Consider the following 14,974-nt stretch of genomic DNA (forward strand, 5'->3'; position numbering starts at 1 on the left):
GAATGAGAGTGCTATGGATTGAATTGTGTCCGTCCCCAAATTCATCTGTTGAAGCCCTAACCCCTAATGTGATGGCATTTGGAGATGGGGCTTTAGGAGGGTAATTAGGGTTAGATGAAGTCATAAGGGCGGAGCCCTCATGATGAGATTAATGGCTTTGTGAGAAGAGGAAGAGATTGGTCTCTCCACCCTGTGAAGACACAGCAAGGTGCCCTTCACAAGCTGAGAAGAAAGACCTTACCAGGAATCGAATCTGCTGGCACCTTTATCTTGGACCTCCCATTTCCAACAGAAATAAACGTCTGCTGTTCAAGCCACACAGTCTACAGTATTTTGTTATTACAGTGTGACCAAACTGAGACAGCAAGGTTCCTAAACTACAGCTTGGTTGCTAAGACAATCCATTTATTGGTTCTGTAACACTTCTTTCCAGGTGGACCTCCTTCTAAATCTCCTTGAAAAAGCAGCATGTAAGGATATTACAGGTGCTGCTGCTACTGCTGCCACCACCACTGCTGCCTTTGCCAGATGGTGAACTTTTACAAGACTCTATGCTAATGTGAAATTCAATTATAAAAACATAAAAAAACTTCTAAATATAGTCTGCAGAATACTAACCTAGACAATAAGTCACCCAAACCAGTCATTTCACTTAAAGAAACTAATTCCCAAAGTCTCCAAAGTCTGGGAATTCTCTGTTTTGTAAACATGTTTATAAGTACAGCCACGTTGTTCTAAATGGAAATGACTATAGTATTTAATACTGGGATTGTCCTTTCTTGCAACTGGATTTATGCTTCATAATGATTATCTTCTAGACACAGAAATGCATTTCTATAACCCAAAATTGTTACTGGAGGCATTTAGTAGAATCTTGCTTTAAAAATATAATGATTTTTCATCTTTATTCTCCCCCCTTCAAAAGGTTTCACTGCTCCTGATGTTTAACGTTATGCAAAGACGTGTTTCTGCCAATGAATATCGCCTTATGGTTATGCTTCTGCAAATAGCCTGCTGTGAGCTGATAAAGGGATTAATGCAGCCAAAATTCTTAATCTGTGAAATTACAAATTAAATTCTCATATTAAAAATACCACCCTGAGGTATTTTTTGTGGTTTTAATTCCCCTCTGGTGTTCTGCATACATTGTGCTTGTTAATGACGGGGACAAGGCTGTCTCCCTTGGCAGTCTGCTGCCGAGTGATAATGTGTAGGCATTTACTCACTGATAGAAACTGGATTTAACCACTGGCTGATAAACTAAGTGGCAAGTGGGTAATAAGTCCATATTAACAGAAAATTACTACTACAGAATTCAGAATTCATAGACCATCAAAATCCTGGCTTAAACTCAATCATCAAGTCAGATGGGATTGAGATGTCACCAAGGAGGAGTGATATCAAGTTACAAGTTACACTAAATGGGAAAACAAACCATATGTTTGAGTGTGATGAGCCATAAACTAGTGAGCCTATTTACATCATTTTTGTTTTCAGTATAGAAAAATTATTTTCCCATAGGGATTTAATTTTTAATTTAAAAAAACTCGAGGGTAGCTGTTGTAATAGTCAGTGAGTAGTCTTTAGAAAGGAAGTAGGGCAGAGTATTGAATAAATATGGGCTGGAAATATGTGAAATGTTAATGAGGATTTGCTAAGCATTAAGGGGAGTAGAAGATTAATACATCTATAGTCACTTTAGGGTTAAAAACAAGTAATGAGAAATAAATGTGGGATATCAAAAAAAGATTTAGGATAGAAATACCCAAGAGGAGTTGTACTTAGAGGTTAGTTCCAAAATAAAGGGTTATTGTTATCAAGGAGAATCCAATACTACGATGGGTGAAAGAAGTCTAAAATCCAAGAGAACGAAGAAATAATCGTATGTTTACTGTAAGTGATGTATACCAAGGATTAATAAACACATGATAAATATTAATGCATATATGCGGTATGTTAATTTTTAGGGCAATCAGAAAAGAGTATAGAAGAAATATCTCTAATTGTTCTTTGGAAAGAACATATCACCATTGAACAAAAATATTCTGACGGTAACAGTTTGTACAAAATTTCACAAGAATTCTGTTTCACACTTTGGAAGAAATCTGAGATCCTCCCAGCCATAAATCCTCCCCCAAATATTTAAAATGTAATTTTTAAAGGCTGTATAAATATGAAGACTTTTATAAAAACAAAACAAAACCCACCCAGGAATGTGTTTTCTTTTAAAAGATTCAGAGAAGAGCTGTCTATACAAATACCAAGAGCATTTGCAGTTAAAATGAATTACACGTCTTCAGTCTGTACATGACAATTCAGTGCATTAGCCAATTGCCAACTCTGTTCCTCAGCTCGCTGCATAGCAGCCCTTTTTAAGGTTATTGTTACAACCAAGATGGTTTCTGAGCATCAAACAGAAATGAATCATCTTCTCCTCTGTGTACTGCAGCCAGTTAAAAAGTACTGTATGCATAAAACACTAAATATGTAAATCATATTTTCCTTTTCCTTTATGACTGCTCAGATAATTTTTTTGGACACACACATAATCAAATACAAAGATGCACAGCTGCAGACTGCAGAGCAGAGATAGCAAAAAAGGAATCCATTTTCTTCCTGTGTCTGGTAAGCTAGCAAATGAATGGCAGGATTCCACTAAATATATATACACATGGCCCCCCTTCCCCTGTTCTGTCTCTCTCTCTCTCTCCATACACACACACACAAACACACACACCCATGTAATGCACATACAAACATACATTATCTTATGTTTGTGCACACACAAATATGTGAATCTCTGTATACACGTTACATACAGATGCTAAAATAAAATGATGTCTCTGCTTGGACTGGATGTTGTGGATTTGTCATACTCACTATCGGTGAGTTCCCATAGCCGTGGGGGCAGGTCACTAAAATACTCGTGGCTCAAGGCAGCCTGTGCCGATAGTCTGTTCTTTGGGGAACATTGTAGGAGCTTGGAGGCCAGGTCTTCTGCATGGTTCACATAGCTGAGCCTAAAAACATGAGCAAAAAAGAGACGTCAGACCAAACAAGAAAACCCACTAAATAAGACATAAAGCTTACCTAATTTTTCTGGATTTCAATTTATTCTTGGCTAGAAAAACAAATTACCTGCTGAAAATAAACGAAGCAAAATGCACACTAGTTCTTAGAGTATTTGTTACTTCAAACTTACTTTTACTCTAGGTATCACAGTATAATTGATTTAAAATATTTCTACTATAGGCAAAGGGTTGATACTTTCAGAAAAGATAAAACTAGGTCCAGAGGTAGAAAATTTCAGAAGACAACGTATCAAATAATTGCTAGAATTTGTTCATAGAATCTATGTACTACACCCACATCTGGATATATTTATAGAAAATTAATAATAAATACCTAAGAGAATTAAAATAAAACTGCTATTAAACTCTCCAGCTACTAAAGTTTCTTTTCCTCTAAGAACTTACATTTTCTTGCATTGAATATAAATAACATTATTGAAACAGTGCCCTGTCAAATATCAACTATCATAATATTAAAATATAGGTTAGCAAAGGGGATGTGCTTAGATGATACGGGGCTGAATCAATTCAAGATGACCTTTAAAACAACAGTAGATAGAAAATATGTGTCTCAAGATTACAGAAAAAAGCATAACAATAGTCTTTCATGTGGTATAAGCTTTCAAATGGGTAGCAGCATTTCTCAGTCCAGCTCAGCCTTGCTTTTCATGGAACCTCTATTTCTCTACTCAGAGCAATCAAGTCTGGATAATTAATATAATAATGATAATAAAAGTATTCCTGATAATGGCTACCATTTCTGGATAGTTGAACATGTGTCAGGCACTTTCCCAGGTACTTTTAACACTCATAGTTATTATAGTCTGAGAAGGTTAACAGTTGCTATTTTGTAGTGGTGGAAGCCAAGTAGGAGTCAGAGATGGCAGTGGATCACTCGGGTAGCAGGTTGAGAGGAGATTCAAATCCACGCAGAACTCCTTGACTCTAAAGCGGTTTGCATATGCCATGCTCTTCTTTCTCTCACAGGTTATTTTAAAGGCATTCTCAATGGATTCTCCAGTTTCTGACACCCGGTGCAGTATGTACAGTGACTCTCAGAGGCAGCCAAAAGTGGGTGAGGGAGCCAGAAGTGGTTGCACCTTCCAGTAGGTATTTCTTTAAAAATCCTTGAAGCTACTCAAGACACAATTAGCCAACAAAACATGTTTCCTCAATGACCAACAATCTCCTTCTTCCTCTTCTCAACCAGTTCTTTAGTATTTATTTCAAATTGTTGGGGATGGGGGGTAGGAAGAGAATACGAGGTAATGGATTTGGGTAGAGAAAGAAAAAGGGGAAAAGCAAAGAAAAATATTACCACAAAGATCCAAACTAAGAGACTTTCTCTCTAAATCTAATGTGAAGGCCTCACAAATGGGTTCAATGTGTGACTGCTGCAAAGGCTGTTCATGAAAAAAATGGATCAATGGATTGGTTGTAACTGTCTCTCCCTGGAAGAGAGAAATTTGTCCATAGGGAAAGAAAGCATTCTCAAAATTCTTAACAGGTATTTTTCCCCCTTTAAGAGGGCACAGGGCCATCCATATTATTCCTTCCTCTTCCAAAGACTTTATCACTAGTACAACTTTTCATTCATATTTTAAAAAATCATATGCAAAGTTTGAGATAGGCTTCATGGTTAAAAGTTATACTTACACTGAATGTACAGTTCATAGTTAATTATGGTGAACAGTACCTTCATATCAATTTTATATAGTTTTGATAAAATAGAACCACCAGATTAGGACTAGATCTGAGTCTCAGGCTTAATACTGTTATCATTTTCCTAAACTCAGACAAACAGCTTTTATTAAAAGAAAAAAGGAATATTATTAATTGCCCAAACTGTATGTTGTTACACTGCATGTAAATACAAGAAGAGAAAGGTGATTGCAATACTTGGTGTACAGGTACTTAACTCAGAAGTCAAGAATGTAAAACACATGAAATACAAAGCAATACATACTATTTTTGATCTTGGTTTTCCCATCTATTGAAAAATAGTGATGAACCATATTATGTCTGCAGTCCCTCCAGTTCCAAAAAGCCATGAATCACATCTGAAGCATGGTTTCATTATCTTGAAGAATTATAAACACTTACAGTTGTATCTTTGTGTCTGGAGTAAACTGTTGACTATATTTAAATGTAATGTATATGCCTCATATAAGGAATTCATCAATATAAGACAATCCCATTTCCCCCTAAATTGACTACACTTTAATATGCCAATAATCAAATTTTCATTTGTGATATTTAGTTAATATATAAATATTTGTTATATAAAATTTTAGTTTAGAAATTTTATTCTAAGTTTCCACATGCATTTTCGACATCAGAGCCTTTGTCACCGCTAGAACCTCTTTTTTCGGTCTACCTAAGTTGTTAAGACATGATACTTTTGGCAATCCATGTATGATATCTTAATTGGAAGTTTTATCTGAAGTCATAAGCATACCTTATCAGATTGTTAGAATGGTAGTGGTGGTTCTCAATCTCCCATGTGATGGTAGATCGTTTTCAATCTTTCCTTGCAATTCCATCAATTTTTGTTTTATATTATAAGGCTGGTAATTAAATGCATAGCAGTCTAGCACTATTATCTCTTCTTGGTAAATCCAGTCTTTAATCCTTATGTCATGACATTTTTTATCTTTCATAAAGCTTTCTAGGCTAAAGTTCATTTTATTCTTACATTAGTAAAATATAATGACCTCAGCTTCTTTTGTTTAGTATTTGCCTGCCATACCTTTTGTTACCTGCTTATTTTTAATGTTTCATACATGTAATACTAGGGTGTCTCTTTCATAAATATTACTTAGCTAAGTTTAATTTTTATCCAATTAAATAATCCCCGTCTCTCAAGGAGAAAGTTTAGTCCATTTACATTTTGCAATTATTGATATATTTGGAATTACTGCTACCAGATTAAATTTGCATCCTATTTTGTCCTCCTTTATCTTTTTTCTCTTTGCCTGTTTTCTTTTGGATAGAGTTTATTTTAGATAGAACTATTTTAGAAGTACAACTTCAAGAAGTTATGCATTCTATTTCCATGTAATTAGTAAATCCTCTTAATTTTTCTTCTTCTTTTTTGCATTCATTATCAATTTAGGTGTTTAAGCTTTCACAAGTTTTTGGAAGCTGGTGAACACTGACAAATTATTTCTCCCACGAAACTGGAAACACACAATCCAGACAGTATAAGTATACGGTTGAACTGACATTAACAGACATGACCATTTCATTGATTGTATAATAAAACAAATTATTAAGCATGCAAATATTAAGTTATACAGCTCAACAGGCTTAAAAAACATTACATTTCTGCTCAATTCACTACCAGAAGTTAACTTCTCTTTTTGCAAGAGAGGTTCGGAAGAGATGAACAAAAATCACATTTGAAACAATAACAGCTGGTAAACAACTTCCAATAGATATGCAAAAAAATTACAAGATTTTCAAAAATTGTATTATTAACAATTATTTCAGCTACAATCATAAGGCATGTCTACCTTAAGAATATTTACTAAAGAGCATATGTCCTAAACAAGACAAACACATTTTGCTAAAAATACTTAACAGCTCTCCCACTCTTCCTTCAGATCCTCTAAGTTGCACCTCAAATGCAGACATTAAACTAACTTTAATACTTTTTTGGCCTGGAGACAGACATTAAAGATATGTGCTTCTGTGCAATGTGGACTTTGTATGAACTTTTCAACCAGAGGTTTGTGATTTTCAAAATGGAGGTTTTCATAATAGCACAAAATGAGATTTATAAAAAGACATTAAGAAATCATCATTAGACTTGGATGAAAGCCAACAAAATCAATGGGTACACAAATCTGATGTACACTGTTTTAAATGTGGCAGTTATAAACATATAGTAGCAGGCAAATAGCCAGATAGGCACCAATATTAATGTTTGAAATGACTGAAGGAATAAATCACAGAAGGCCTAGACTGCACACAGTTCTTAGGTTTTTAATTCGGTAGCACATTAAAAACATACAAGTATTGTGCTGGGTATTTTGGCACCCAATAACTCTATATTCCTTATATACTGATAAGATTCAAGAATGTGAATAGACTTCAAGAAGACATAATACTGCATGATTTCAGGAAAGATCAACTCATACGAATGGTAAACATGCTTTAAGTGTTGAATAACAAGCTTCTCTCTTCTTTGTCTTTTTTGAGACAGAGTCTCACTCTGTTGCCCAGGCTGGAGTGCAGTGGTATGACCTTGGCTCACTGCAACCTCCACTTCCCGGGTTCAAGCGATTCTTATGCCTCAGCTTGAGAGTGGCTGAGAGTACAGGCATGCGCCACCACGCCTGGTTAATTTTTGTATTTTTAGTAAAGGCAGGGTGTCACCATGTTGGCCAGGCTGGTCTTGAACTCCTGACCTCAAGTGACCACTTGTCTCGGCTTCCTAAAGTGCTGGGATTACAGGTGTGAGCCACTGTGTCTGGACAAACAAGCATCTTTTGCTGAGTGTTCAAACAAGCTGATCATAATCCAAACACAGAAGTTTCAATTCTGTCAAGCTTGAGGCCTGGTAAAAATGCTCATCAATACTTCATTAGACTTATCATTCACTAAGCCTACTAGTTGGCTAATATGTTTGATAAACTGGGTCCTGTTGTAAAAGTTCCATTTCCAAGGCAATTGCACCAGGTAGCCCGGTTTTATTTATTGCAAGAGTTGTTTCTCTGACTGCTGGTGTCTAGGAAGTGCAGCTGCAGTGTAGGACAATACTTCTCCAAAAGAGAAAAACTGCTTGCTTCTAACATTTCCATTTCACTTTTGTCTTATGAACTTCACTGCATCTTCATATTTCATTTCACTTTAATGCTGGGACAATGAACACTAGAGCTCTCCCAAAACCAGCAGCATGATGACAGTAATATTTAATGCAACAACTAGCCTCTCAAAGAAACTTTATTTTATAAAACATAACCAGTTATCAACAGGCTTGGATAAATGGCAGTGTACCATCATTCAGAACCTGGATGCCTTCTTTCTCACAAGAACAGTGTTGTAAGTTGCTTCACATATTATCACTATTGGGTAAGAACCTACTTTAAAGTTCCTTTAACATTCATTTAAGGTCATACTGACTGAAATATCCTGTATGTGACTTCACATGACCTGACCAATTCATTTGAGTCACGTTAGTTAAAAAAAATACTCAATAGGGTTATTTAAAAATTTAAACTTCTTTTTGAATAAAGCATACAGAAATGATGTAAAAAATTATGTAAAAATAACTGAAGTCTACTTCAATGTACCACACTTTATACTACACTTGAAATCTTCAGTGCTTTGGAGTATGAAGATGGGAGTAACAGGACGTGAAACGAACCTCCAGAAAAGCAAGATCAATTCTTCAATCCAGTAATGAGGCAACAGAAAGGAAGTTCCCCTAGGTTTACCCATCTAGGTCAGAACTCTTGTAAAATGCTTTCCTGATTTTAATTTGATTCTCGCGTGTCCTAGTTAACCCTTCTCATGGAGCTGCTTGGTAGAATAGTAATGATATTCTGTAATTCCTCTGTTTGCACAGAAGTCATGCTGTATGCCTGGTAATCTCCATTGCCCTTCAGAAACTTTGCAAATGCATGACCAAGAACACTACAGAACTGCCCAACCTGCAGCTAGCAGTGACCTCTCTTGGGGTAGGTTGGCTTAGTGTCTTAGTATCCTTGATGGTAAACATCAAGGATATAAAAATAAAATTTCCATACTTTATATCTTCACTCTCAGTTCTCCAAGTGGATGGCTCCTCAACTTTTTAATAATTAACTCTATTTAACTTAAAATTTAGAGTTCAATTTTATTTTTACACTCATGTGTAAGAATATTGCAATACTTTAATTCTGATGATACAGTCCCATCTATCATGTTATTATTGTCTAATATTTCTATTTTCTGTGCTTTTTAAGGACACATATTAGACATTATTATTATTACTGTTATTGTTATTTTATTTACCCATGTTTACTAATTTATTTAATCACCTTTCTTTTCACATTTCAGACATTGCCTCTCAGATTATTTTTTGTACCAGAAATACAAATGATAGCAGTTATTTCAATGAGCATCATTTGGTGGTAAATTCTGTTTTGTTTACATATAGGATAATGGGTTGGCTGGGTATATATTTAATAATTCTATATGCAGGTTCAAGGCATTTTCTCTTAACCCTCTGAATACATTACTCCATAGGTGTCTGTTGTTTCTTAGTGTTCTTCTCTTCTTCTTCAGAGTTCTGCAATTGCAATGTTAGGTCTTTTTATTTAACCTGCTTGGTACTCACTGTGTTTCCTGAATTTGAGGTTTCATGTTCTTCATCAATTCAAGAAAAAATTCCAGCCATTACCCCTCAAATACTATCTTTCTCCAACTCTATCTCTTCTCTCATTTTGTAATTTGGATGCAATGCAATCTCATTAAATTGTTCATGTCTTTCCTCTTTCAGGTTTTCCATCTGTTTGTCCCTCTGTTTTCCATTCTGGGCAATTACTTCAGAGCCATCGTTCAGTTCAATGAATTATCTAATCGATTGCATCTAATATGCTATTTCCCCTGTTCATTTTGATTTTATAAGGTCTTTTCAATTCTTTGACAAATTTGCCTATTCAGTTTTGATAGTCTCTGAAGTTTTTTATATGATCTTATTTCTTTACGTTTTAAACATAGTTGTAGGTCTGATAACTCCTAATACCTAAAATGTTGGGTGAGAGGAGAGTTCAATTTTGTTGCTTTTGCTACTGATCCTCACTTGCAAAAACTTTTTCCTCACATGCTTTATAATTTTGGAGTGTAAGCCCATGGTTATCTAATGTTAATCCATGGGAAACCTGAGGGGCCTGGATTGAGAATGTGTTTCTCCATAAGGATTTTCTTTTGCTTCCGTCAAAAGGCCTGAGACTCTCCCAATACATGGGTACTCCAAGTTCTTGCTGTTGGTTTCCAAGAGCATGCAAGTTGTGTAAATTTAAACCTAAATATGTAGAAATTCTCATATCAGACGTTTACATCCCCATCCAGAGTGAAGGCTGGCACCAACAATTGTCCTTGTGGTCTTTCTTTGTTGGAAGCAGTTATTCCTGAATCCATTACTGAGGCTGAATTACATTACTGAAGCCCATTAATGTGCTTTGAGGGTTCCCACTCTATGTGGAGAATCTCAGCTCTGATTCCCTACCTTTTTCAGGCCAAAGGTCTTGTTTCCTGATCCCCAAGTGGCTTCATGTTTCTATTTTAGACAACAACTTCAGGGCAGCTGCAACTGCAGCATTTGATTACCCTTCTGGTTTCCTGTCTTTCTTCATTCTTGGCCTTTCCGGAGATTTTACCTATTTTCTTCTTGGTTCAGCTGTGCATCTGAAATCACGTGCTTGGTGTATTTTATCCAGCATTTTAGGTGGCTTTTAGTACTAGGAGCAGTAGAAGAGATATTTTTTTCCCTGTAAGTGTATATTTATAATCCCCGTAATTTAATTCATTACTATAAAATCATCTATACTTACAATTTTTAAGTCTTTCTCCCTGGAATAATCACAAAATAATCACCTACACTTACAATTTTTAGGTCTTTCTCCCTGGTATTCTTTTATTGCCCCATCCCTCTCTTTTAAAACTAATTCTCTTAGGTCACCTCTATTTAGTCTCAAAAACTAATTATCTGAAGTTGATTGAGGCTAACAATTTTTCACCACACAACGTCTAGATGAATCTCAAATGCATTATCCAGAGTGAAAAGGCAAGAGGCCTCTTATAGATATATAATTCCATTTATACAACATTCTGGAAAAGCCAAAATTATATAAACAGAAAACTGATCAGTGTTTGACATAGGCTGGAGGGAGGGTGAGACGGTTTAGCAAAAGAGAACTGGGCAATCTTTTTGGATGGTTCTACACTGTGATCAAGAAGGATGAACACTGGGCCATGTGAGAGGGCCAGGTCAGGGGGATTATAATAAAAATTCAGAAGACGGAGCCATTTAGAGAGATGGAATACTGCAGATTTTTCACAAAGAACATTCAGGCATTAAGGATGGAAAGCTGCCCTCCTGTGAGCGGCTGAAATTAGAACTTCCTTGTCTTGAGAGGATTCCCAATGATGTCTCAAGAGATGCTCCAGCCTACCCAGAGATGTTGCTGCCAATGGTGAGGCCCTCCTATCGATTTCAGTGTTCTATCCCAGGTCACTGAGTGAAAATCTGCCTCAGGCTGCTGGACCTGGGCCCACCAGGTTGGTGGGGGTGTACTCAGTGAGCCTGTATGTTCACAAGGGGTCAGAAAAACCTGGAACATAACAGACAAGAGGCTGTTATGTTCATTTCACATTTATGCTGTAAAAGCATGTTTGTTGTTCATGGAAACTCTTAAAAAAAAAAAAAAACTAAGGAATTTTCAAATTATAAACCTGGATGACAAGACATAAACAATCCCTACTGAAATCAGAGTATGTGTGGTACGAGAATCTTATATTGTGAATAACTATGAAACGAGTGTTTTTAATACAGTTGAAAATAACCGTGTGCTGCTCTTCTAATTATAAAGAATTTTCTGGATTTTTTAAGTCCTTATCCATGCAATTCTCTCTCTCTCTCCCCGCTCTCTCTCTGTCTCCTTGCAGTTTAAAAAAAAAATGTATGAAAGAAGGTAACATGAATAGTGAAAACCGGTCTTAGACCATGAATATAGAGCAGGATATTCTCCTTATTCCCTGTACAGGTTAGTTTTTGTACCTCAGAAATGAGGAAGATGGAATAGATTGTCTTTAAGAGTTGTCCTAGCTCTAACGCTAGAACAATATCCTCCAATCTCAGAAGAACCGGATTATGAACTAGAGGCAGGGAGAGTTAGCACAGTGGCCTGCCAGGGCTGACCTACCAGAATTTCCTGCTCTGCCACCAATGAAAGGAACAAACAGTGCCTCTCACTTCTCTCCAGTCAACCTTGCAACTAATGCTTCTTTAAAATCTAACCTAAGTTTCTAAGCCTTCCTGAAAACAGACAAAGGGAAAAGTAAACCTGGAGTCCTCTGCCAGACTAGAGAGTACCATCAAAGTTGAAAAGACAGAATGGAAAGTGGAGGACAAAAATGGTGGTGCAAAAAAGAAAAAGAGGAGGTCCATTGGTTGTGGCAAGATGAAGAGAGCTACTTCCTGGAAGACAGCATTTATTTTCCTTCCTTCCTTCCTTCCTTCCTTCCTCCCTCCCTCCCTCCTTTCTTTTTTTAAAAAAGAGTCTTGCTCTGTTGCCCGGGCTGGAGTGCAATGGCATGACCTCGGCTCACTACAGCCTCTGCCTCCTGGGTTCCAGCAGTTCTCCTGCCTCAGCCTCCTGGGTAGCTGGGATTACAGGTGCACACCACCGCGCCTGGCTAATTTTTGTATTTTTAGTAGAGACGGGGTTTCACCATGTTGGCCAGACTGGTCTTGAACTCTGACCTCAGGTGATCCGCCCGCCTCGGCTTCCCAAAGTGCTGGGATTGTAGGTGTGAACTACTGCACCCAGCCGGAAGGCAGCATTTCTAATACAATGTGGAGACACAACATCTGCTAAATGACTGAATGTTTGCTTGAGTACTGAGTATATCAATGGTTATATCTATAGAGGTTTCACAATACCTGAGAAACAAAAATTTAAAAAGTCAACAGTCATTTTTGAGCAAAAACATCTTATGTTCAAGTCCTGGTCCTTAAAAAACCTCTTCAAACTATACATCCCCCAGAGGATGTCATTTTCTTTTTATTCTTTTTTTTTTTCTCTGGTTTGGTTTGGTTTTTGAAGTGGGAAGGAAGTTGATCCCTTGCCTTTTTAAAGTTAACTTATGAACTAGGACTGCATGGATGTTTGTTTTAATTTAGGGTTTTATTTTTACACTGTAGTTCTAAAAGACTCCCTCTAAAACTGATGATACACCTGCTGTATAACAACTAAGGCAAGCTACATTTTGTTCCCAAGGGTGGCTTCTAAATCTCTATAAAACTCTCCACTGGAATTTATTAATGTTTTAGCTCATGAAAACTGGATATAAAGAGTAAAAATGTGGTGTGTGTAATTTACATATTAGACCATGCAATAGAGATAGAAAATTCCATATAAAAAGCTTAAATGGGAACAAAAAGTTCTAGAATGTTCCTCACTTGCATTTTATATGGTGACGGGATACTATTACACTCATTATGGGCCTATGTCTGAAGCATAATAGTGTGCTTTGTTTTACAGAGTTGGAAGTAGAGCAACCAACCTGGAGTGAGTGATGCAGAGGGTCTATACTCATACTTTATGCACTGTCACGCTCCTCACAGAGCCTGGATCCCTTCATTTGACAGCACACATCTCTGTGGCAAGGATGCCAATGCGGGTGCTGGCCACTGAATTAATTGACATCTGATCGCTTGAAAATGAGCTGGATGATTTGTGAAGAAGTCCACCCACCAATAAAAACAAGTCTGTCTGTTTTCCTTAACTACTGAACAGAACTGTCAGGTGCAGCAGTCTTCTTGTCTACACATCAAAAGCAAAATGCTCAAATGCTCATGTAACCCCCTTCTATCAAAGCTTTTTCTCTTAGAGGGAGTACTATGGTCATAACACTGCTTTTGTGTTTCAAAAAATGACTTAGTTTTAGCAAATAGGCTTAAATTTATTCATTTTGCAAGGAGGGGACAGGAATTGGTCAAGCAGAACATGATTGAATCTCTGACATTGGAATGAACTCTTGGGGAAAATAAAGACTAACAGAAGAAAAGATTCAGCCCTGTGCAGTGTACTTCTCAACCCCAGGTGCTGGGCTGTGTGATGAAATGAGAGGCAAGACTCATAATTACGTTAATAATAGAGACACAGAGTTGTTTAACACTGGGACTTCCTTTCTCACTGTACTCAATGTAAAAAAAAAAAAAAAAATTAATGAGATTCCTCCCCTCAAAACAAACTGACAACATTTTTATATTAGTTTCTATAAATAGGTTGTAGTTTTAGTACATAAAAATACTCAATTCTTATTCATTTATTCTAATGAAATTGTTTAATGCCACAATCTCCCTGGCAGACACTCATTCCCATAATGGTCAGCTCACTAGACAGCCAATGCTATATTAGAATAATGCTATTTGCAGGCAGCTCTACAGTTCACAAAATGCTTTCCCATGTATTATTTTATTTGATCCAGATGATCAAAGGGTCATGCTTACAAAATGGAGAGTATTCAGACTTCTGATACTTACATCTTAGTGTCCATTGCATGCTATGCCAAAGAGTTATTGCTAGCTGTACATTACTCAGTTGGTAAAGGGGTTATTAGATTATTCCTAAAGTTTTCCTTAAGAACACATTACATTTTTCCATATTCATCCCTTTTCCTTTAATTTTTAACTTTATTGCTATAGAGACTTTCTATATTCTTGTTAACACCTCCACTGTCCTATGCTAAATAAGGACAATGGGGAGAGTCCAGCCTTAACGTGAACAAGATGAATAATCACACGAATCCACACTGCTAGGTCTCCCCATCAGATCTAACCCTTACTCAATACACAGTTGCCCTTGCAGTCAACTATACCTGATGGAAAAGTACAGAAAGTGTTGAAGAGCCCTCAGCAGGATCTGAAATAAATCAAGTTTTTGAAAACGCTAGCACTGACATTCTTAAGGCTATTCTAAACTGCCAAAAGTGGGCCAGAAAAAGGAAAATATTAAATTCTTGCTTTGGATTTCAGAGCTTAGCTTGGTAGTAATTCCCCAGCCTTGATTTTTATTTATCACTATTTTCTACCCTTCCTGGAAAAAAGAGATGTCTTCAAATGTTTAAGTTCATTCCAAAACCAAAGAAACGGTGATCTGCTTTTAAAAATCTGTTAACTTATGACATAA

The 14,974-nt window shown here is 36.6% G+C and overlaps 1 protein-coding gene across 4 annotated transcripts in view; it reads right to left on the bottom strand.

The window, feature by feature from the left end:
* Positions 1 to 14,974, bottom strand: part of CDK14 (cyclin dependent kinase 14) — a 591,864-nt gene that overhangs the window by 89,701 nt on the left and 487,189 nt on the right. For all 4 annotated transcript variants that reach the window (XM_025378501.1, XM_025378504.1, XM_025378502.1 and 1 more), the window contains one exon: positions 2,881 to 3,020. In XM_025378501.1, the coding sequence (XP_025234286.1) occupies positions 2,881 to 3,020 (140 nt within the window). The remainder of the gene's footprint in view (positions 1 to 2,880; positions 3,021 to 14,974) is intronic.

This window comes from Theropithecus gelada, chromosome 3 (assembly GCF_003255815.1).
Source record: "Theropithecus gelada isolate Dixy chromosome 3, Tgel_1.0, whole genome shotgun sequence".
Classification (NCBI taxonomy): Eukaryota; Metazoa; Chordata; class Mammalia; order Primates; family Cercopithecidae; genus Theropithecus; species Theropithecus gelada.